Raw genomic sequence first — 15993 nt, 5'->3', positions numbered from 1 at the left:
ATTCAATGAGTTACTATAGTCATTACATGTAATTTGCTATTGAAATGAAATCAAAGTAATGACATATTTAGCGTCCTTTTTGGAAAGTTTTATTTCATACATTTAACAAATTTTTATATCAAATTGTGTGTGTGTGTTTTAAAGCTTTAAACTGCTATAACGTTGTCATACATGCAAAAATATTTGATTATAAAATAAACTTTTAAAAAGCTTTTGTTTTACTACATAATAACTGTTATAAAAACAACAACAATAAATTCGAAACTATTTAGTACTCGGTGGTTTTTACGATATCAACATAAAAATAAAATAACAGCGAATAGAAAAAACCGTTATATGGTGTGTGTTATAAAAGTTTTCAATTACGGACAACGCATACCGAATGTATCTGTAGCGCAGCTACAAAACAAATGTATCTGTAGCAAAGAATCTTAAGCAACTTTTTAAAAATGTAGCTAAACATCTATCGTCTCTTATTTGAGATTAACAACAAATGTTGGATGTCTAAAAAAATGTATATATACATGGTGTGTTCATGTATTTTGTAACTTCGCTTTGTGTATGATTTGTTAATAATTGATTGGGTTTAAGTGAGTTTAACATTATGTGCGGATAAAAAATCACAACAAAATTTTTAACGGTCAATATTTCACAAAACTTGAGTCAAATCAAGATAACAACTTCTTCAGCCTGTGATTTGTATGAAAAATTAAAAACATCTTACATCGTTAATAACGATTTTGGAAAATTAACAACTCAATCTCATAAAATATATAACCAAAATCGATTTTTTGTAAAAGAAACTCAAATATCTCAAATTGTTACTTACTTCGTAAATACTGAGATTTTAAGAAAACTGAGCTCAATCTGTGATTACCCATATTTCATAGCAAAAATAGATTTTCAATACAAAAAACTCAAATATCTTCAATCGTTAATAACTTCGTAAATACAGCGATTTTAAGAAAAATAAGCTCAATCTGTGATCACTCATACTTCATAGCAAAAATTTGTTTTTAGTACAAAAGAACTCAAAAATCTTAAATCGTTAATAACTTAGCAAATACGGCGATTTTGAGAAAACTTAGCTCAATCTGTGATCACTCATAATTCACACCAAAAAATCAAGTTTTTGTAAAAAAAACTCAAATATCTTAAATCTTAAATACAGCGATTTTAAGAAAACTAAGCTCAATTTGTGATTGTTAATAACTTCTTAAATTCTACAATTCTAAGAAAAACAAGCACAATCTGTGATCACTCCTATTTCATACCAAAAATCGATTTTCGGTAAAAAAACTCAAATATCCTAATCATTAATAAGTTTGTTAATACTGCGATTTTAAGAAAACTAAGCTCAATCTGTGATCACTCCTATTTCATACCAAATATTGATTTCTATTACAAAAAACTCAAATATCTTAAATCGTTAATAACTTCGTAAATACAGCGATTTTAAGAAAACTAAGCTCAATCTGTGATCACTTATAATTCATAAGTCAAATTTTATAGCAAAAAAAAAATCGAATTTTATTGCAAAAAACTCAAATATGCTAAATCGTTAATAACTACGGAAATACAACGATTTCAAGAAAAATAAACTCAATCTGTGATCACTCATATTTCATACCAAAAATCGGTTTGTAGTACAAAAAACTCAAATTAAATTATATCGTTAATAACTTTGGAAATATCGCGATTTTAAGAAAAATAAGCTCATTTCATACCAAAGATCGTTTTTTTATTACAAAAAACTCAAATAAGTTAAATCGTTAATACTGCTATCTTAAGAAAACTAAGCTCAATCTGTGATCACTCATATTTTATACCAAAAATCAATTTTTGGTTAAAAAATTCTATTTTTTATTTTTAAGTAAAAAAAAACTCAAATATCTTAAATCGTTAATAACTTTGTAAATACAGAGATTTTGTGAAAAATAAGATCAATCTGTAATCACTCATATTTCGGACCAAAAATGGATTTTTAGTATAAAAAACTCAAATATCTTAAATTTAATAAAAAGTTAATAACTTCGTAAATATCACGATTTTAAGAAAACTAAGCTCAATCTGTGATCACTCATATTTCATATCAAATATCGATTTTTAATACAAAAAACCTCAAATATCTTAAATCGTTAATAACTTTGTAAATACAGCGATTTTAATAAAAATAAGCTCACTATTAAAGTTGTCTATCACCTGTTTTATTATTATTATTAAATTTAATCTAACAATTGCAAGTGTTTTAAAAATAAAACCACTTGTGCCACAAAAGTGCTTAAATCTTTGCGGAACAAGTAGATGTTTTCCATTCATTGTCTTTAGTTTTCATCAAGGACACAATGGTGTTTTTGTTTCCTTAAAATCCAAATACTCGTACATAAATAGAAATTTTTCTTTACAGTGTCAAAGGCTTCTTCTTGTGCTTTGTTCTTCTGGCTCTTTATGTATGAAAATATTTTTTGATTAAATTTTACGCGCATAAAGTTTTCTTTTTTGGAACTACTTTGGTTTCAAGATCATAAATTGTACGTGACAAGAAAATGTTAAGAAAATTAAGTAGACAAATTTAATTTACACTCTAGATGTTCATATATTAGGGTTAATCATTAAATATATTAGAATAATAATAAAAAAATCATTTTTAACAATTAAATAGCGACATTTACGAAATTATTAATTTAAGACATATGAGTTTTTTGTGTGTATATTCTGGATCGTTATAGATTGCGTAGTCGATATAGCCATGTCCGAAGCCACCAAATAACTTACATACATGATTCATACATCAATATCTCCGAAATTCTTCCGGCTCGGTTGCTATTTAGAATAGAGAAAATCGGTCCACAAATGGCTGGATTACTAAATCATTAATATAGACAATATGGATATCTAATGATAGATATTTCAAAGACCTGTGAAACGACGTATATAAGACCTACAATGGGTCAAAATCGGAAAAAATATTTTTTAACCCGAATTTTTTTTTCACCAAAAATTTTTTTCCGTTAAATATTAAAAAAAAATTTAAAAATTAAAAAAAAAAATAATTTTTTTAAAATTAAAAAAAACAACTGGAAAAAAATTTAAATTTTGTTTACCTAAAAATATTTAAAAGTTTTATTTTAAAGTATAATTTGGTGAAGGATTTTTGGTATGAAATATTAATGATCACAGATTGTGCTTAGTTTTCTTAAAATCGCTGTATCTACGAATTTATTAACGATTTGAGATATTTGAGTTTTTTGTATTTTATTTTTTTTGTACTAAAAATCGATTTTCGTTATGAATTTATGAGTGATCACAGATTGAGCTTGTTTTTCTTAAAATCGCTGTATTTACGAAGTTATTAACGATTTAAGATATTGAGTTTTTTGTACTAAAATTTGATTTTTGGTATGAAATATGAATGTTCACAGATTGAGCTTATTTTTCTTAAAATCGATTGATTTTTGATATGAGATAAGAGTGATCACGGATTGAGCTTGTTTTTCCTAAAATCACTGTATTTACGTAGTTATTAACTATTTAAGGTATTTGATTTTTTTGTATCAAAAATTGATTTTCGGTATGAAATATGACTGATCACAGATTGAGCTTAGTTTTCTTAAAATCGCTGTATTTACAAAGTTATTAATGATTTAAGATATTTGAGCTTTTTGTACAAAAAATCGATTTTTGTTATGAAATATGAGTGATCACATATTGAGCTTGTTTATCTTAAAATCGCTGTATTTATGAAATTATTAACGATTTAAGATATTTGACTTTTTTTTGGTAAAAATCGATCATAAATTGAGCTTATTTTTCTTCAAATTGCAGTTTTTGTACTAAAAAGCAGTTTTTGGTATGAAATATGAGTGATCACAAATTGAGCTTTTTTTTCTTAAAATCGCTGTATTTACGAAGTTATTAACGATTTAAGATATTGAGTTTTTTGTACTAAAATTTGATTTTTGGTATGAAATACGAATGTTCACAGATTCAGCTTATTTTCCCTAAAATCGCTGTATTTACAAAGTTAATAACGATTTAAGATATTTGAGATTTTTGCAGTAAAGTTCGATTTTTAGTATGAATTATGAGTGAACACAGATTGAGCTTATTTTTCTTAAAATCGATTGATTTTTGATATGAGATAAGAGTAATCACGGATTGAGCTTGTTTTTCCTAAAATCGCTGTATTTACGTAGTTATTAACTATTTAAGGTATTTGATTTTTTTGTATTAAAAATTGATTTTCGGTATGAAATATGACTGATCACAGATTGAGCTTAGTTTTCTTAAAATCGCTGTATTTACGAAGTTATTAACGATTTAAGATACTTGAGTTTTTTGCAGTAAAATTCGATTTTTAGTATGAATTATGAGTGATCACATTGATCATTGAGATTGAGCTTATTTTTCTTAAGCTCAATTGATTTTTGGTATGAAATAAGAGCGATCACGGTTTGAGCTTTTTTTGCTTAAAATCGCTATATTTACGTAGTTATTAACTATTTAAGATATTTGAGTTTTTTTGTAGTAAAAGTCGATTTTTGTAATGAAATATGACTGATCACAGATTGTGCTTAGTTTTCTTAAAATCGCTGTATTTACGAAGTTATTAATGATTTAAGATATTTGAGTTTTTTGTATTAAAAATCGATTTTCGTTATGAAATGTGAGTGATCACAGATTGAGCTTGTTTATCTTAAAATCTTTGTATTTATGAAATTATTAACGATTTAAGATATTTGACTTTTTTTGGTAAAAATCGATCATAAATTGAGCTTATTTTTATTCAAATTGCAGTTTTTTGTACTAAAAAGCTATTTTTGATATGAAATATGAGTGATCACAGATTGAGCTTTTTTTTCTTATGTGCTGTTTTTCTATAGCGAACGAGTACTTTGAGTGGAAATTTAACATGTGTTTTGTTATTGTAACAAAAACAAAATACATGTAAAACGTCCACTCAAAACGCTCATTCGCTATAGAAAAACAGCACATTAAAGTCGTATTTACAAAGTTATTAACGATTTAAGATATTTGAGTTTTTTAATAATTTGGCATAAATATTCTTTATTTGTCGAAGATATTTATTATTACAAATGTACACATATTGCTAATGGTTATATTATATATTATTTAATATTTATTCTATATTTAAGTTATTTTATTTCAGTTAAAAGTTATTACTAAATTTATGTTCTTAAATTAAAAATATTTAATATAATATTGTCACATACATATGCATCGCTTACTAATTGGGTCACTTTATTGTTGCAGCACATCAAGCACATATTTACAAACAATAATTATTCATGCCACATCCTTTATGAACGAGTATCCTGTTTTTTTTATTCAACTAATATTCTAAATAACGTATGTATATTAGAATACTCTGATAACTCTCCCTACTTTTTTACATTTTCATATTCCTTTTTTTTTTCCTACAGTTTCGCCAACAGCCATTTTTGCATATCTGCATCATCTATCAAACCACCTGTCCACGATATAATTTGTTTGTAGTTGTCCTTGTGCATGTCCATTATGATCTGGGCATTTTCATTGTTTCTACGCAAATGGTCGAGTACCATTTGACCGCGCGTATGTGTACCGTTTAGCTCGACGGTGGCATGGTACAGACGTTGTCTGGCTATGGACAATTCCTGAAAACAATATGCCGCCACCAGTATGGCATCACAAACAATCCATTTAACAAAACCTTTGGGTAAATACACGGCACATTCCACTGTGTTCATCAGTTGCATCGCTTTCGATTCAACTTTGCCCAGCTCATTTATGCGCCAGTCCTGTTGGAAAATGTATGTTTAAAAATGTGTGTTTAAAATTTATTGCCTTTGTGGTGGATCATTTTGTAAAGAAATCAAGTGAGTAAATTAGTATGTATTATGTAGCAGTAATTACCATTTCTAAATTCATATCGCCATCAATACAGGTTTCCCAGGGCAGCACGGTGATGACATGGTCTTTGACATTTTCGAAAACAATGTGAGCAGCTTCGGGATCCATCATAAAATTAAACTCTGCACATTTGGTCATATTGCCTTTGCCTTTGTGAGCGGAAGGAAGTAAATGGGGGGTAAGTTTTGAGTATGTTATTAAACGGGTTCTTGTTTAAGAATTAGTATATTGAGAAATAATCATAATGATTTGGTTTCAAAATGCCTAAATTAAAGAAATACATACATTTTCAAAATCTTAAAATCTCAGTATTAACGAAGTTATTAACGATTTAAGATATTTGAGTTTTTTTGTACTAAAAATCGATTTTTGGTTTGAAATATGAGTGATCACAAATTGAGCTTAGTTTTCTTAAAATCGCAGTATTTACGAAGTTATTAACGATTTAAGATATTTGAGTTTTTGTGGTAAAAATCGATCATAGATTGAGCTTATTTTTCTTCAAATTGCAGTATTTACGAAGTTATTAACGATTTAAGATATTTGAGTTTTTTGTACTAAAAATTGATTTTTGATATGAAATATGAGTGATCACAGATTGAGCTTATTTTTCTTAAAATCTCAGTATTAACAAAGTTATTAACAATTTAAGATATTTGAGTTGTTTGTACTAAAATTCCATTTTGTTTGATTTGTCTAAATAAAGATAATCGAAAGTCCACAAACTCACCTCTATAATTTCCACCCATGACATAGATATTACGAACTTTACTCAAAAACGCCTCACCATACATATTTATGCACATGGCGAAATTTGTCAGAGGACCCACCAAAATAAAATCAATCATATATGGATACTGGAAAATATATAGCAGCAAAACTCGACTTTATAATAAACGTTATATAGTATTTTCAAATTCAAAAAAACTTAAAAACTCACCGTACAAACCAAAGAGTACATCATATTAACAGCATGTTGAGTTTGAGGTTGAGTTGCAGTTACTTCGGGTAAATCGGAAATATCACCAAAGCCATCGATACCATAAAAATAACTGGTGCGTGGACAGGAAAGGGGTAGAATGGGATTATTGCAGCCCTTATAAACGGGTATCTAGAAAGTGGATTGAAAGGATATTATAAAAGAAAATATTTTAAAATATATACTAACATCTAATCGATCCACACTATCCAATACTCTCAAGGCATTTTGGGCACAGTTATCGACATCTGTATTGCCCTGTACACAGGTGATTGCCAGTATTTTATAAACCTCAGGCAGTCTCTCTTTATCCATATCTATTTTATCATTTTGTGAGAGTTTTTTAAACAACTGCTCACCTTTGAGGAGCATAAGCAGACCCCAGGCATCATCAATGCCAATGTCACAATCATAAATCACAAAACCACCAACACTTGACATTGTTTTTATTTATGTATTTATTTATTTGCAATCACTTGTTATGTTTTTTTCTTTTCCTAAGCTCTTTAAGGGGTTAATAGTGTTGTTGTTGCTGTATCAGTTGTTGTTTTTGTTTTAATATCTATGTATGTTGTTGTGGTTGTTTTTGTTAGCCTAGGTGGGATTGTTAGAGCCTATAATAAATTTATAAAATTGTTTAAGAAAACTGTTTTTTTTTTTGTAACAAGATATTTATTATAAAAACCACGTAATGTGAGCACTTACCCGGCAAAAAATCCACTGAATTTATTTTGAATTTCAATTCAGAATAAATAAAATTTACAAAACAATACAAAAAGATAGATAACACAAACAAAATCAAAATATTATTGTTCAGTTAATTAACTGACTAAACACACACAGCGCATTTGTACTGCTGGTAACTTCGGCCAACACTAAATTATCTGCTGCCAAGCTGCTCCACTGCCCAACTACTATTTAATTTTTAATTATTTTCCACGTGTGTTTGCGCTCGTTGTTAAAAGTTCTCTCAAAACAAAAACCAAAAATTATAAATTACATTTGTTACTCACTCTTTTTTTATTTATTTATTTCGTATTAGTTTTTGTTTCGTTCTCGTTTTGTGGGCTCTTGTGAATAAATAAATTTGTTAATTAACCCTACAAATTATGAATGAAAACATAAAAGAGCGAGGAAAATTTGTTTGTGGTCGAATATGCGATAAATTACAGTGTTGTTGACACAATTAGCACCCAACTTGACCACGGTTGTCGATAATGAAATCACCATCGAAGTTTTCTCAATAATTTCTCGGGAAAAACATTCGAAAACGGCTATTAAAAGCGACAAGAGAATGTGCTCCTAGAGCTCACCTGTCGCTCAGTTTTTTTTTTTTGTAAAACGAACCTTCGAGAAATTTTGAAGCATAGATAATTTTTCGAACATTTTTGTTTCGAAATTTTAACGAAAAAAACGTATTATCGACAAATTATAGAGGATTCAAATTTTTTTTGAAATTTTCGATGTTTTCTCGTACATTTTTATTTCGAAATTTCTTCATTTTAGTGTATAATCTTTATTTTCGAAACTCAGGTCGGGTGGGACAGTCTAATTAACTCATAGGATATATACCGACTGACTCAAAACGGTTAATAGGTGACGGTAAAACTAATTTGGATTATTTTGGTAACAATATCAGTCTGTTGTTAATTACACTGTGCACGAAATTGCCACTAATTCGGGTACGCTGAATTCAGTGGTGCTAACCGTTTTTTTAGGTTAACTCGTATTTTCGACATATACCGTTATTTCGAAAATGGAGGAGGTTGCATAACATATATTCGCGTAACTCAAAAACGGTTTAATTTATTGAATAAACTGAAAAAACCGAAATTCCGAAATAAAATTATCTTTAAATAAGACTTAACATGTTTTTAATCCTCGCAGTCATTTTAGAAATATACTTTTATTTTGGAAAAAAAATTTTCACAAAAATTTAAAATTTAGCTAAAAAATATTTTGTTTTTGTCAAACAAAAATTATATTTCTAGTTTTCGCCGCAATTTTAGCCTAAAACATTAAAAAATTAAATATAATCAGTTTAAACTATTATTTTTGTCTTTTAAATGCTGTAATATGATTTAAATACTTTCACATAGTAACATTTTATTATTTTCTTCTATTGAAATCATCTTGAAAAAAAGTTTGTTTGTTTTTTCAGTCGTGGTAGCGATTCTCGTGGAATTGTCCCCATGTTATTGCTCTATAACAAAGTAAAATTCATTGAAATACGTTCATATTTGTACAAATTTGTGCAAGACTGTAGAAAGCTTTTAAACCAGAGGTGCTCGACTTTTATCCCTGTATTCACCTTGTATTTTAAAAGGGGATATCACAAATTTAACTTTCTGAAATCTTATGTCCTTTTCGCAAATGGACATAAGTTCCACTATCATACTTTTAAATATTGGCAAACCTGCATTATTTAAGAATTGTTTCATAAGAATCTGCAATCGATTGGTCCCAATGCTAAATTCGGTCTCAGAATTGCATAATTTAACCATAAGATTGCATGGATGATCCCGAAATTCAACAGCAGTTGATGAGGCATTTAAGTTAAGCGTACAAAGCTCTAGAATTAATCATACTTTCCCTGTACGAGTATATATATTTAGGAATGGTTACAACTGTGATCACATCTGATCGGCATCGCAGTAAATAGGTATTTAATATAATGATTTCTGACGAAGCTTTGACTATAAGAACGAGGGGCGAGCACGAAGAATATAATATTGGTCCGAAATTCAACAGCAGTCGATTGAATGTGGCCTCACATTTCATTCACATTATCAATAAGGCTCCCGAATCACTGTCCTGATTTTCGATAAGAGATTCCGGAGATTAAAGAAATTTACAGGCAAAACAGCTCTTGTCTGTCACTAATCTTTTAACGAAATAGGGCACAAGAACATTCGGGGAAATGTCAGGGAGGCTGAGCTTGACAGACTGAACACTACCGTACGAGTTTCACAAGATTTGGAAAGGGAAGATTTAAAAACTATCCATAGGGAGAAGGGATCCCTATGGCTAGTTTTTAAATGCTAAGATGTCCGTTAAGATCCTACAACACATTTTATGTCATTATACTCCGAATTAAATTATTGTCTTCTTATTGACTGTTTGTCTTCGATGAACTGCCTGACCTATTGGACATTGAAATGGTACATAACATCAGCTTTATAATGAATTTGGATTTATTTTACGGTGTAGCTTTCGCGTCCTGCTACTACAGTATGTGTTGGATTTCAGTTTGCCAACCTCCGATATCTGATCTAGAGTTTCCAAAAACCGACGAATTTAAAAACCGCAGTTTCTAGTTTAACAAATTGAAAGCAATTGAAAGAGTATTATGATACAAAATTGCATTATCAATATGAATTTAACGGTTTGTAATGTCTGGTTTCAACATTCATCGTGTTAAACAACAACATTTTCATTAGTTCAGACTTCTACTTATAAGCAATGTTGATAACACGCTGTAATTAACATTGTTTCGAATGATGTGAACATTAAATGTAAAGCAGTATGAAAAGCACTGGATGATTCGTGTAAAAATAGAACATTAGAGTGTTTCCGCTAGACCATACTGGAAATTGCTAGAAGAGTCGGAATGTCTCTGCTTATATTAGGGAACTTTTTCCCGATACCCGTAGCAATGCAGATGTATAGTCAAATATTGATCATATTTTACTTTGCCAAACCTATTTTAACATAAAAATATATTTATTAATAAATAACAGAGCTGTAAATGAATCATTCTTTTTTGATTTTAATTCATTATGAATAGCTAAATTTTACATTAATTCATTGAATTGAAAATATGAATTGAATGAAATTTGAATCAATTCAAACGAATTAGGAAGAAATGAGTTGCAATTCATTTCCAATTCATTTGAATTGAATTGATTTTGAATTAATTCAAATGAATGATTATTTTACAGCTCTGATAAATAAATAGTAATTTCAAAACTTAAAAATTTAGCTTCAAATGTATGTATATAACAACATTTTTAAGACATACCACGTATTAATGCCACTAAAAATCTATTCCTAACTCAATGTATGCAAATATTACTACGCAATATTTAAATTTATTTTACTCTTAAATTATAAATTATTGTTAATACTTCTCTTAATTCTGTAAAATGTCTCTTTAATAATTTAGAATTTAGCATATTAAATTATTGTGCCTACAAATCTCTCAGATACAACAATTTTCATTTAGCTACATAAATAAGCAGTTTAATTTTTTATATCCTATACAAATTTTTAAAAATAAGCACACTTATTTTCCTTTAAAAAACAAAAAAAAAAGATTATTTCTATTTGTATGTTTTGAAAATTTTCCAAATATTTTTCTAATGCCATTTGTGCGTGTGTATTTTGTTTAAATGAAATAAAATTCTATTTTAGTTTATCTCAATGAATAAAAGAGTTTGTGCAAATTTCAGTTGCCTGTGTAGAACAAGAAATTAAATGAAATTGTCAATTTCCTTTTTGAATACACAGACTTAATGACGCTTGCTGTATAGGCATTGCCAGCATTTCAATTAATCTAATTATATTTTAAATGAAAAATAAAAGGAATAAATAAAGCGAATATTATTTGTGGTACAATAGAAATATAATTAAACTATAATGATGTACATATTATGTAGATACAAAATGAATTGAGATTAAAAATACATTAACACTGTTTACGGGATTAAAAAGTGAAGTGTAAAAATATTGCGTGATTAAAGAAACAACTGCAACTGTTTTGGGAATACATACTCTGTTAATAATAGTAGCTATAGGAATATTAACAATATAAAATGTATTAGCAATAGTCAATATGGAACCAGTACAAAATCTTGTTAAGAAATTGCATCAATCAATTTGAATGTAAGCCTCTGTCTACACTTGACATATTCATCATAACAATAAATGACATTTGTTGTCAAGACAAAGCACTAACAATTTTATCATAACGAAGCAATAATACTAATAAATGGGGACTATACCTGATAATTTTTTATCTAGACAACCATTTTGAAGTTTATCATGATAAAAATTTATCAGGTATAACCAGGGGGTAACAGCTTAAAATAGCAATAGCAGTAACAATATAACTTCCAATAGCAATAATACAAGTTCTATAGTAAATCTAAGCAAAACTTAAGTAAAATCTCTAGCATTTAAAAATTTCTATTAACTACTAGCATTTAAAATAGCATTATTTTTTTGATTTAGCTATTTTACTGTCTTTTCTAACATCAAAAAATATTGTTACTTCTTTTAAATAACATTGTATATTAATTAGTTGTACATATTTATTAGTATTTTTTCACATTTAATCTCAAACATACTTTGATAACTTATCAGCTTTTGGCACCGATTGCAAATGGTTTTATTACAATACAATAAAATTTAATATAAATGTAAATATAAATAAACTACATGACAAGTTTATTGCTCCAGATTTTCTTTCATTAGCTATAGAAAAACTAATAAATTTTCAAAATCATATCAGTTTAGCTAATTTTGAGTTTTATTAAAAAAATATCAAAATAAAAAGTTTGAGACCTGAGAAAATCTTTTCACTAAATGTTTAGGTATTTTATTTCATTACGAAAATATCTACCTAACTCCTTGTAAACTACCTACGTAAAAGAAATAAAAAATTATAAGGAAATGTATTCAAAGAAGACTCGAAATTCTCTCATATAATTTTTGCTCTCTTTTACTCAGGATTAACCTTAATTGGGCAGCTCACAAAGTAATGAATTACTTGTAAAATTACAGAATTAACTAGTAATAAGACTAGTCACAAAATTATTGGACTAAATCAATCATAAAGTTCGAAATAAATGTGGATCAAATTGTTCTTAATTTTGATACAAATTTTAGTTTTTAAAACCCACTAAATATGTAATATGTAATAAAATCTTTATTTATTAACAAAATTCAATGAAATATTCAACGTTTTTTACATATGTCATTTTAAATAACAAGGTGTAAAAATACTTTTCAAAAGGTCGAAGGGAACCTAAAAATTGGAGCGAAAATCCCAAAAATTTTATTTATTATTAAATACTTTTGGAATAAATAGGGATTTTAGAAAATGTGTCCCAAATTTTAAATTTTGATAAAAAATAGATCAAATTCCGAAAGGATATATTTGAAAAATACGACATGTTTTTTATACCCAAATGTTCTCCGTAAAGATATCTTACATAAAGACTTAAACATGTTATATGTCCTTAAACAAAGTTTTTTTTTAATAAAAAAAAGAGTTAAATCAGCTTTTCGTCCAAAAAAACAGCCAAAATCTACTATTTTTAATTTTTAAATTGATTTGATTCATAATAGATATTTATCTGAAATCTTTTGTATATAATTGGTAATTTAGTTGTCTAACTAAAATTTAAAAACTTCAATTTTGAAATGCCTATAACTCGGAAATTATAAGATATAAATAGCACACGCAAGCATGTACCCCTGGTAGGGTCCATTTTAATAACTTAAACTCTAATACTCCTTGTCTACGCCCAAGTCAAATTTAACTCCGATCGGACCAGCCAGATTTATTACCAAACACTTTTGATTCTGACCCACTGTGCACTGTTAGAATAAGTTAAAATAAACACAAATTCGGTTTAAATATTGTATAGGTCAGATAATTTATCGAAGACATACGATTTCATGAAGATTATTCGTTTCCTCGCAAACGTGGTACAGTTTTTAGCGATGAAAATTTCAGTTTGGAAACACGATGATTTTGAATTAGTTGACGTTTTTGTCATATTTTAAGAACTAAATTTCTGTGAATTCTTGAACATGCTCGTAAATGTATCTGCTAAAACTCATTAAAAAATTTAAAATTGTTGACTTTGACCGTGAGACAATGCCCAGTTATCAGAAACAGTAGCAGGAGAATGTCCCCTATTCTTCCAAAGTAATGAGGTAGAATGTATGCCCTATCTGCAGATGTGAAAGAATGTACTTCCCTGGGTATCCTGCAATAATCTCCATGTAGATCCAGACAATCCAAATCTGCTGGAACCCGTAAGGTTGTACCCGGTTTCATCGGAAATCCCTGTGTTCGGGGACACAAATGATGTTTTTTTTTATACCCACCATCAAAAAAGATCTACATTAGTCCTCATTAGATTCTAAGACGATCTAGCTATGTCCGTCCGACAGATAAGGATTGTTTGACATTGAAAATGGTTAATATCGGTTCATGATTTCACCTAGCCCCCATACAAATGTGCCCTCAGAAAACTGTTTGAGCAACATAAATGTGTTGATTACGCGATAATCCTGATAAAATGTTGCACAAATTAATTCTAAGTACTCTGAAATTATACTGTAATGTAGACTTGCCACCTTTTGAAATTTCCAAAACGGGACACCACTAAATGATTAAAAAACAAATACGTTTATAATTATTATTCTATTTTATTTATTAAAATGAACAATAACACATTAATTTTAATAGTGTAAAATCTGGAGAACTATCACTGTGAAAGTCTTCGAACTTCATACGAGACAATTTCTTATCTGTGTATGAAGTCTAACCAAAAATGGGACTTATCGGAATAGGAGAACTATAATTGTGGGCGTGGCACCTCTCATACAAAGTAAATAGTTAATTTCGAATATCTGGAGTACTATAATTGTAATGTATTTAAACTTTGTATGAATCTAATTCTTATCTCTATACGGAGTTTGGCTGAAAATGACTGAGATTGGATTTTTTGAAAGTAAATAGTTATTTTCAAATATCTGGAGTACTATAATTGTGTAATTATTAAAATTTTGTATGAATCACGACATGAAGTTTGACCAAAAATGGGAAGAATCGGAACAAGGGGTAAGTCATCTACCACACAAAGGAAAATAAATATCTTCACAATTATAATTGCGAGATGTCCGAGTAGCTCTCTTATCATTTTACATAGTTTGTCTGAAAATGTTTTTCAAGGTCGTGGGCGTAGCACCTCCCATACAAAGTAAATAGTTAATTTCGAATATCTGGATTACTATAATTGTAATGTATTTAAATTTTATATGAATCAAATGCTTATCACTGTACGGAGTTTAGCTAAAAATGGTATGGATCGGAACAGTGGGTGTGGAACTTTCCATACAAAGTACATAGTCAATTTTGAGTATCTGGAAAAAAAAAAGATTTTCGTCAATTTACACGTACATAACCCTTGAGTTAGCTATTTGCAAATAAAATATTTATTGAATGTTTATACGGCAAATTTTTCTAATTACAGTATTTTTATTAGCAAATAAGCCTTGCGTATAAACGTTGTATCTGTTAACCACTTTAGGGTTAAACGAGTATCTATTGTTTACACATGAGTACAGAAATTTAACTCTCAATTTGTGTTTGCCCAGTTTTTTTTATTGTTTAGCAAAAACACACAGTATTTCTTTGAACAGAATAAAATAACAACAAGCAATACATATTCAACCCATTGTGATGTTGTTAGTGTAATAATAAATTGAGACGAACAACTAGAATGAGTTGTTGTATTTTGTGGTGGTACAAATGTTGTTTTTGTTATTTTTTTTTTACTTTTCTTGTTTTTATTATTTTTTTCTTTAGTTTATTTTTGCCTTTTGCTCGGTCAGATAGTCTGCCATTATTTACAATATTTTTTGGATAAGAATTAAATTCTATTTTATTAAACTAATTCATATAGTATTATTGTGTATTTAACAATGAATTAAGTGGAATAAATTGTGTTTAAAATTAAACTAGAAATACCTGAACGTGTTTAAGGTCATTTAAAAAAAAATTCTAAAAGATAAAACGTGAGATTTGTAGAAAAAACACCGGAAACCTTTTTATTCCTTTAGGATAAAATTTTTAATAATTTGCATCATCTGTATGCGTTCCAAAATTTAATTATTGTTTGTAACTATAAAAACAATTGGGTTTTAGGTAAATATATTTAGAGCAATTTTGGAAAACTAGTGTGGGTGAGCAAAGAGATGCAATTTGGTGAATTGTGTTTATTATTTTATAAAGAAATTTAAACTAAAATATATTGAAAATTTGTATATTCTCACTAGATAAAAACGTACATATTGTAAAAAAG

General features: G+C 28.2%; 1 protein-coding gene across 1 annotated transcript; it reads right to left on the bottom strand.

Moving 5' to 3' along the window:
- Nucleotides 1-5081: 5081 nt before the first annotated feature.
- LOC135957554 (inosine-uridine preferring nucleoside hydrolase-like) lies at nt 5082-7775 on the bottom strand. The gene is made up of 6 exons (XM_065508329.1): nt 7598-7775; nt 7082-7506; nt 6854-7024; nt 6644-6770; nt 5917-6062; nt 5082-5801 (listed from the first exon to the last, which is right to left on the bottom strand). The coding sequence occupies exons 2-6, from the start codon at nt 7331-7333 to the stop codon at nt 5439-5441; spliced, it is 1059 nt and encodes a 352-aa protein (XP_065364401.1). The 5' UTR covers nt 7334-7506; nt 7598-7775; the 3' UTR covers nt 5082-5438.
- Nucleotides 7776-15993: the final 8218 nt, after the last annotated feature.

The sequence above is a fragment of the Calliphora vicina genome, chromosome 4 (assembly GCF_958450345.1).
Source record: "Calliphora vicina chromosome 4, idCalVici1.1, whole genome shotgun sequence".
Classification (NCBI taxonomy): Eukaryota; Metazoa; Arthropoda; class Insecta; order Diptera; family Calliphoridae; genus Calliphora; species Calliphora vicina.
Note: the sequence above shows the minus strand (reverse complement) of the source record. Positions and strands in the feature narration are given on the sequence as shown.

What these genes read in the sequence shown, in the direction of transcription:
- LOC135957554 (XM_065508329.1), bottom strand. Translation starts at nt 7,333, where the DNA reads ATGTCAAGTGTTGGTGGTTTTGTGATTTATGATTGTGACATTGGCATT. An exon ending in CATGGGTGGAAATTATAGAG is followed by an intron (nt 6,063 to 6,643) that starts GTGAGTTTGTGG and finishes CCGCTCACAAAG; the next exon opens with GCAAAGGCAATATGACCAAA. An exon ending in GCGATATGAATTTAGAAATG is followed by an intron (nt 5,802 to 5,916) that starts GTAATTACTGCT and finishes ATTTTCCAACAG; the next exon opens with GACTGGCGCATAAATGAGCT.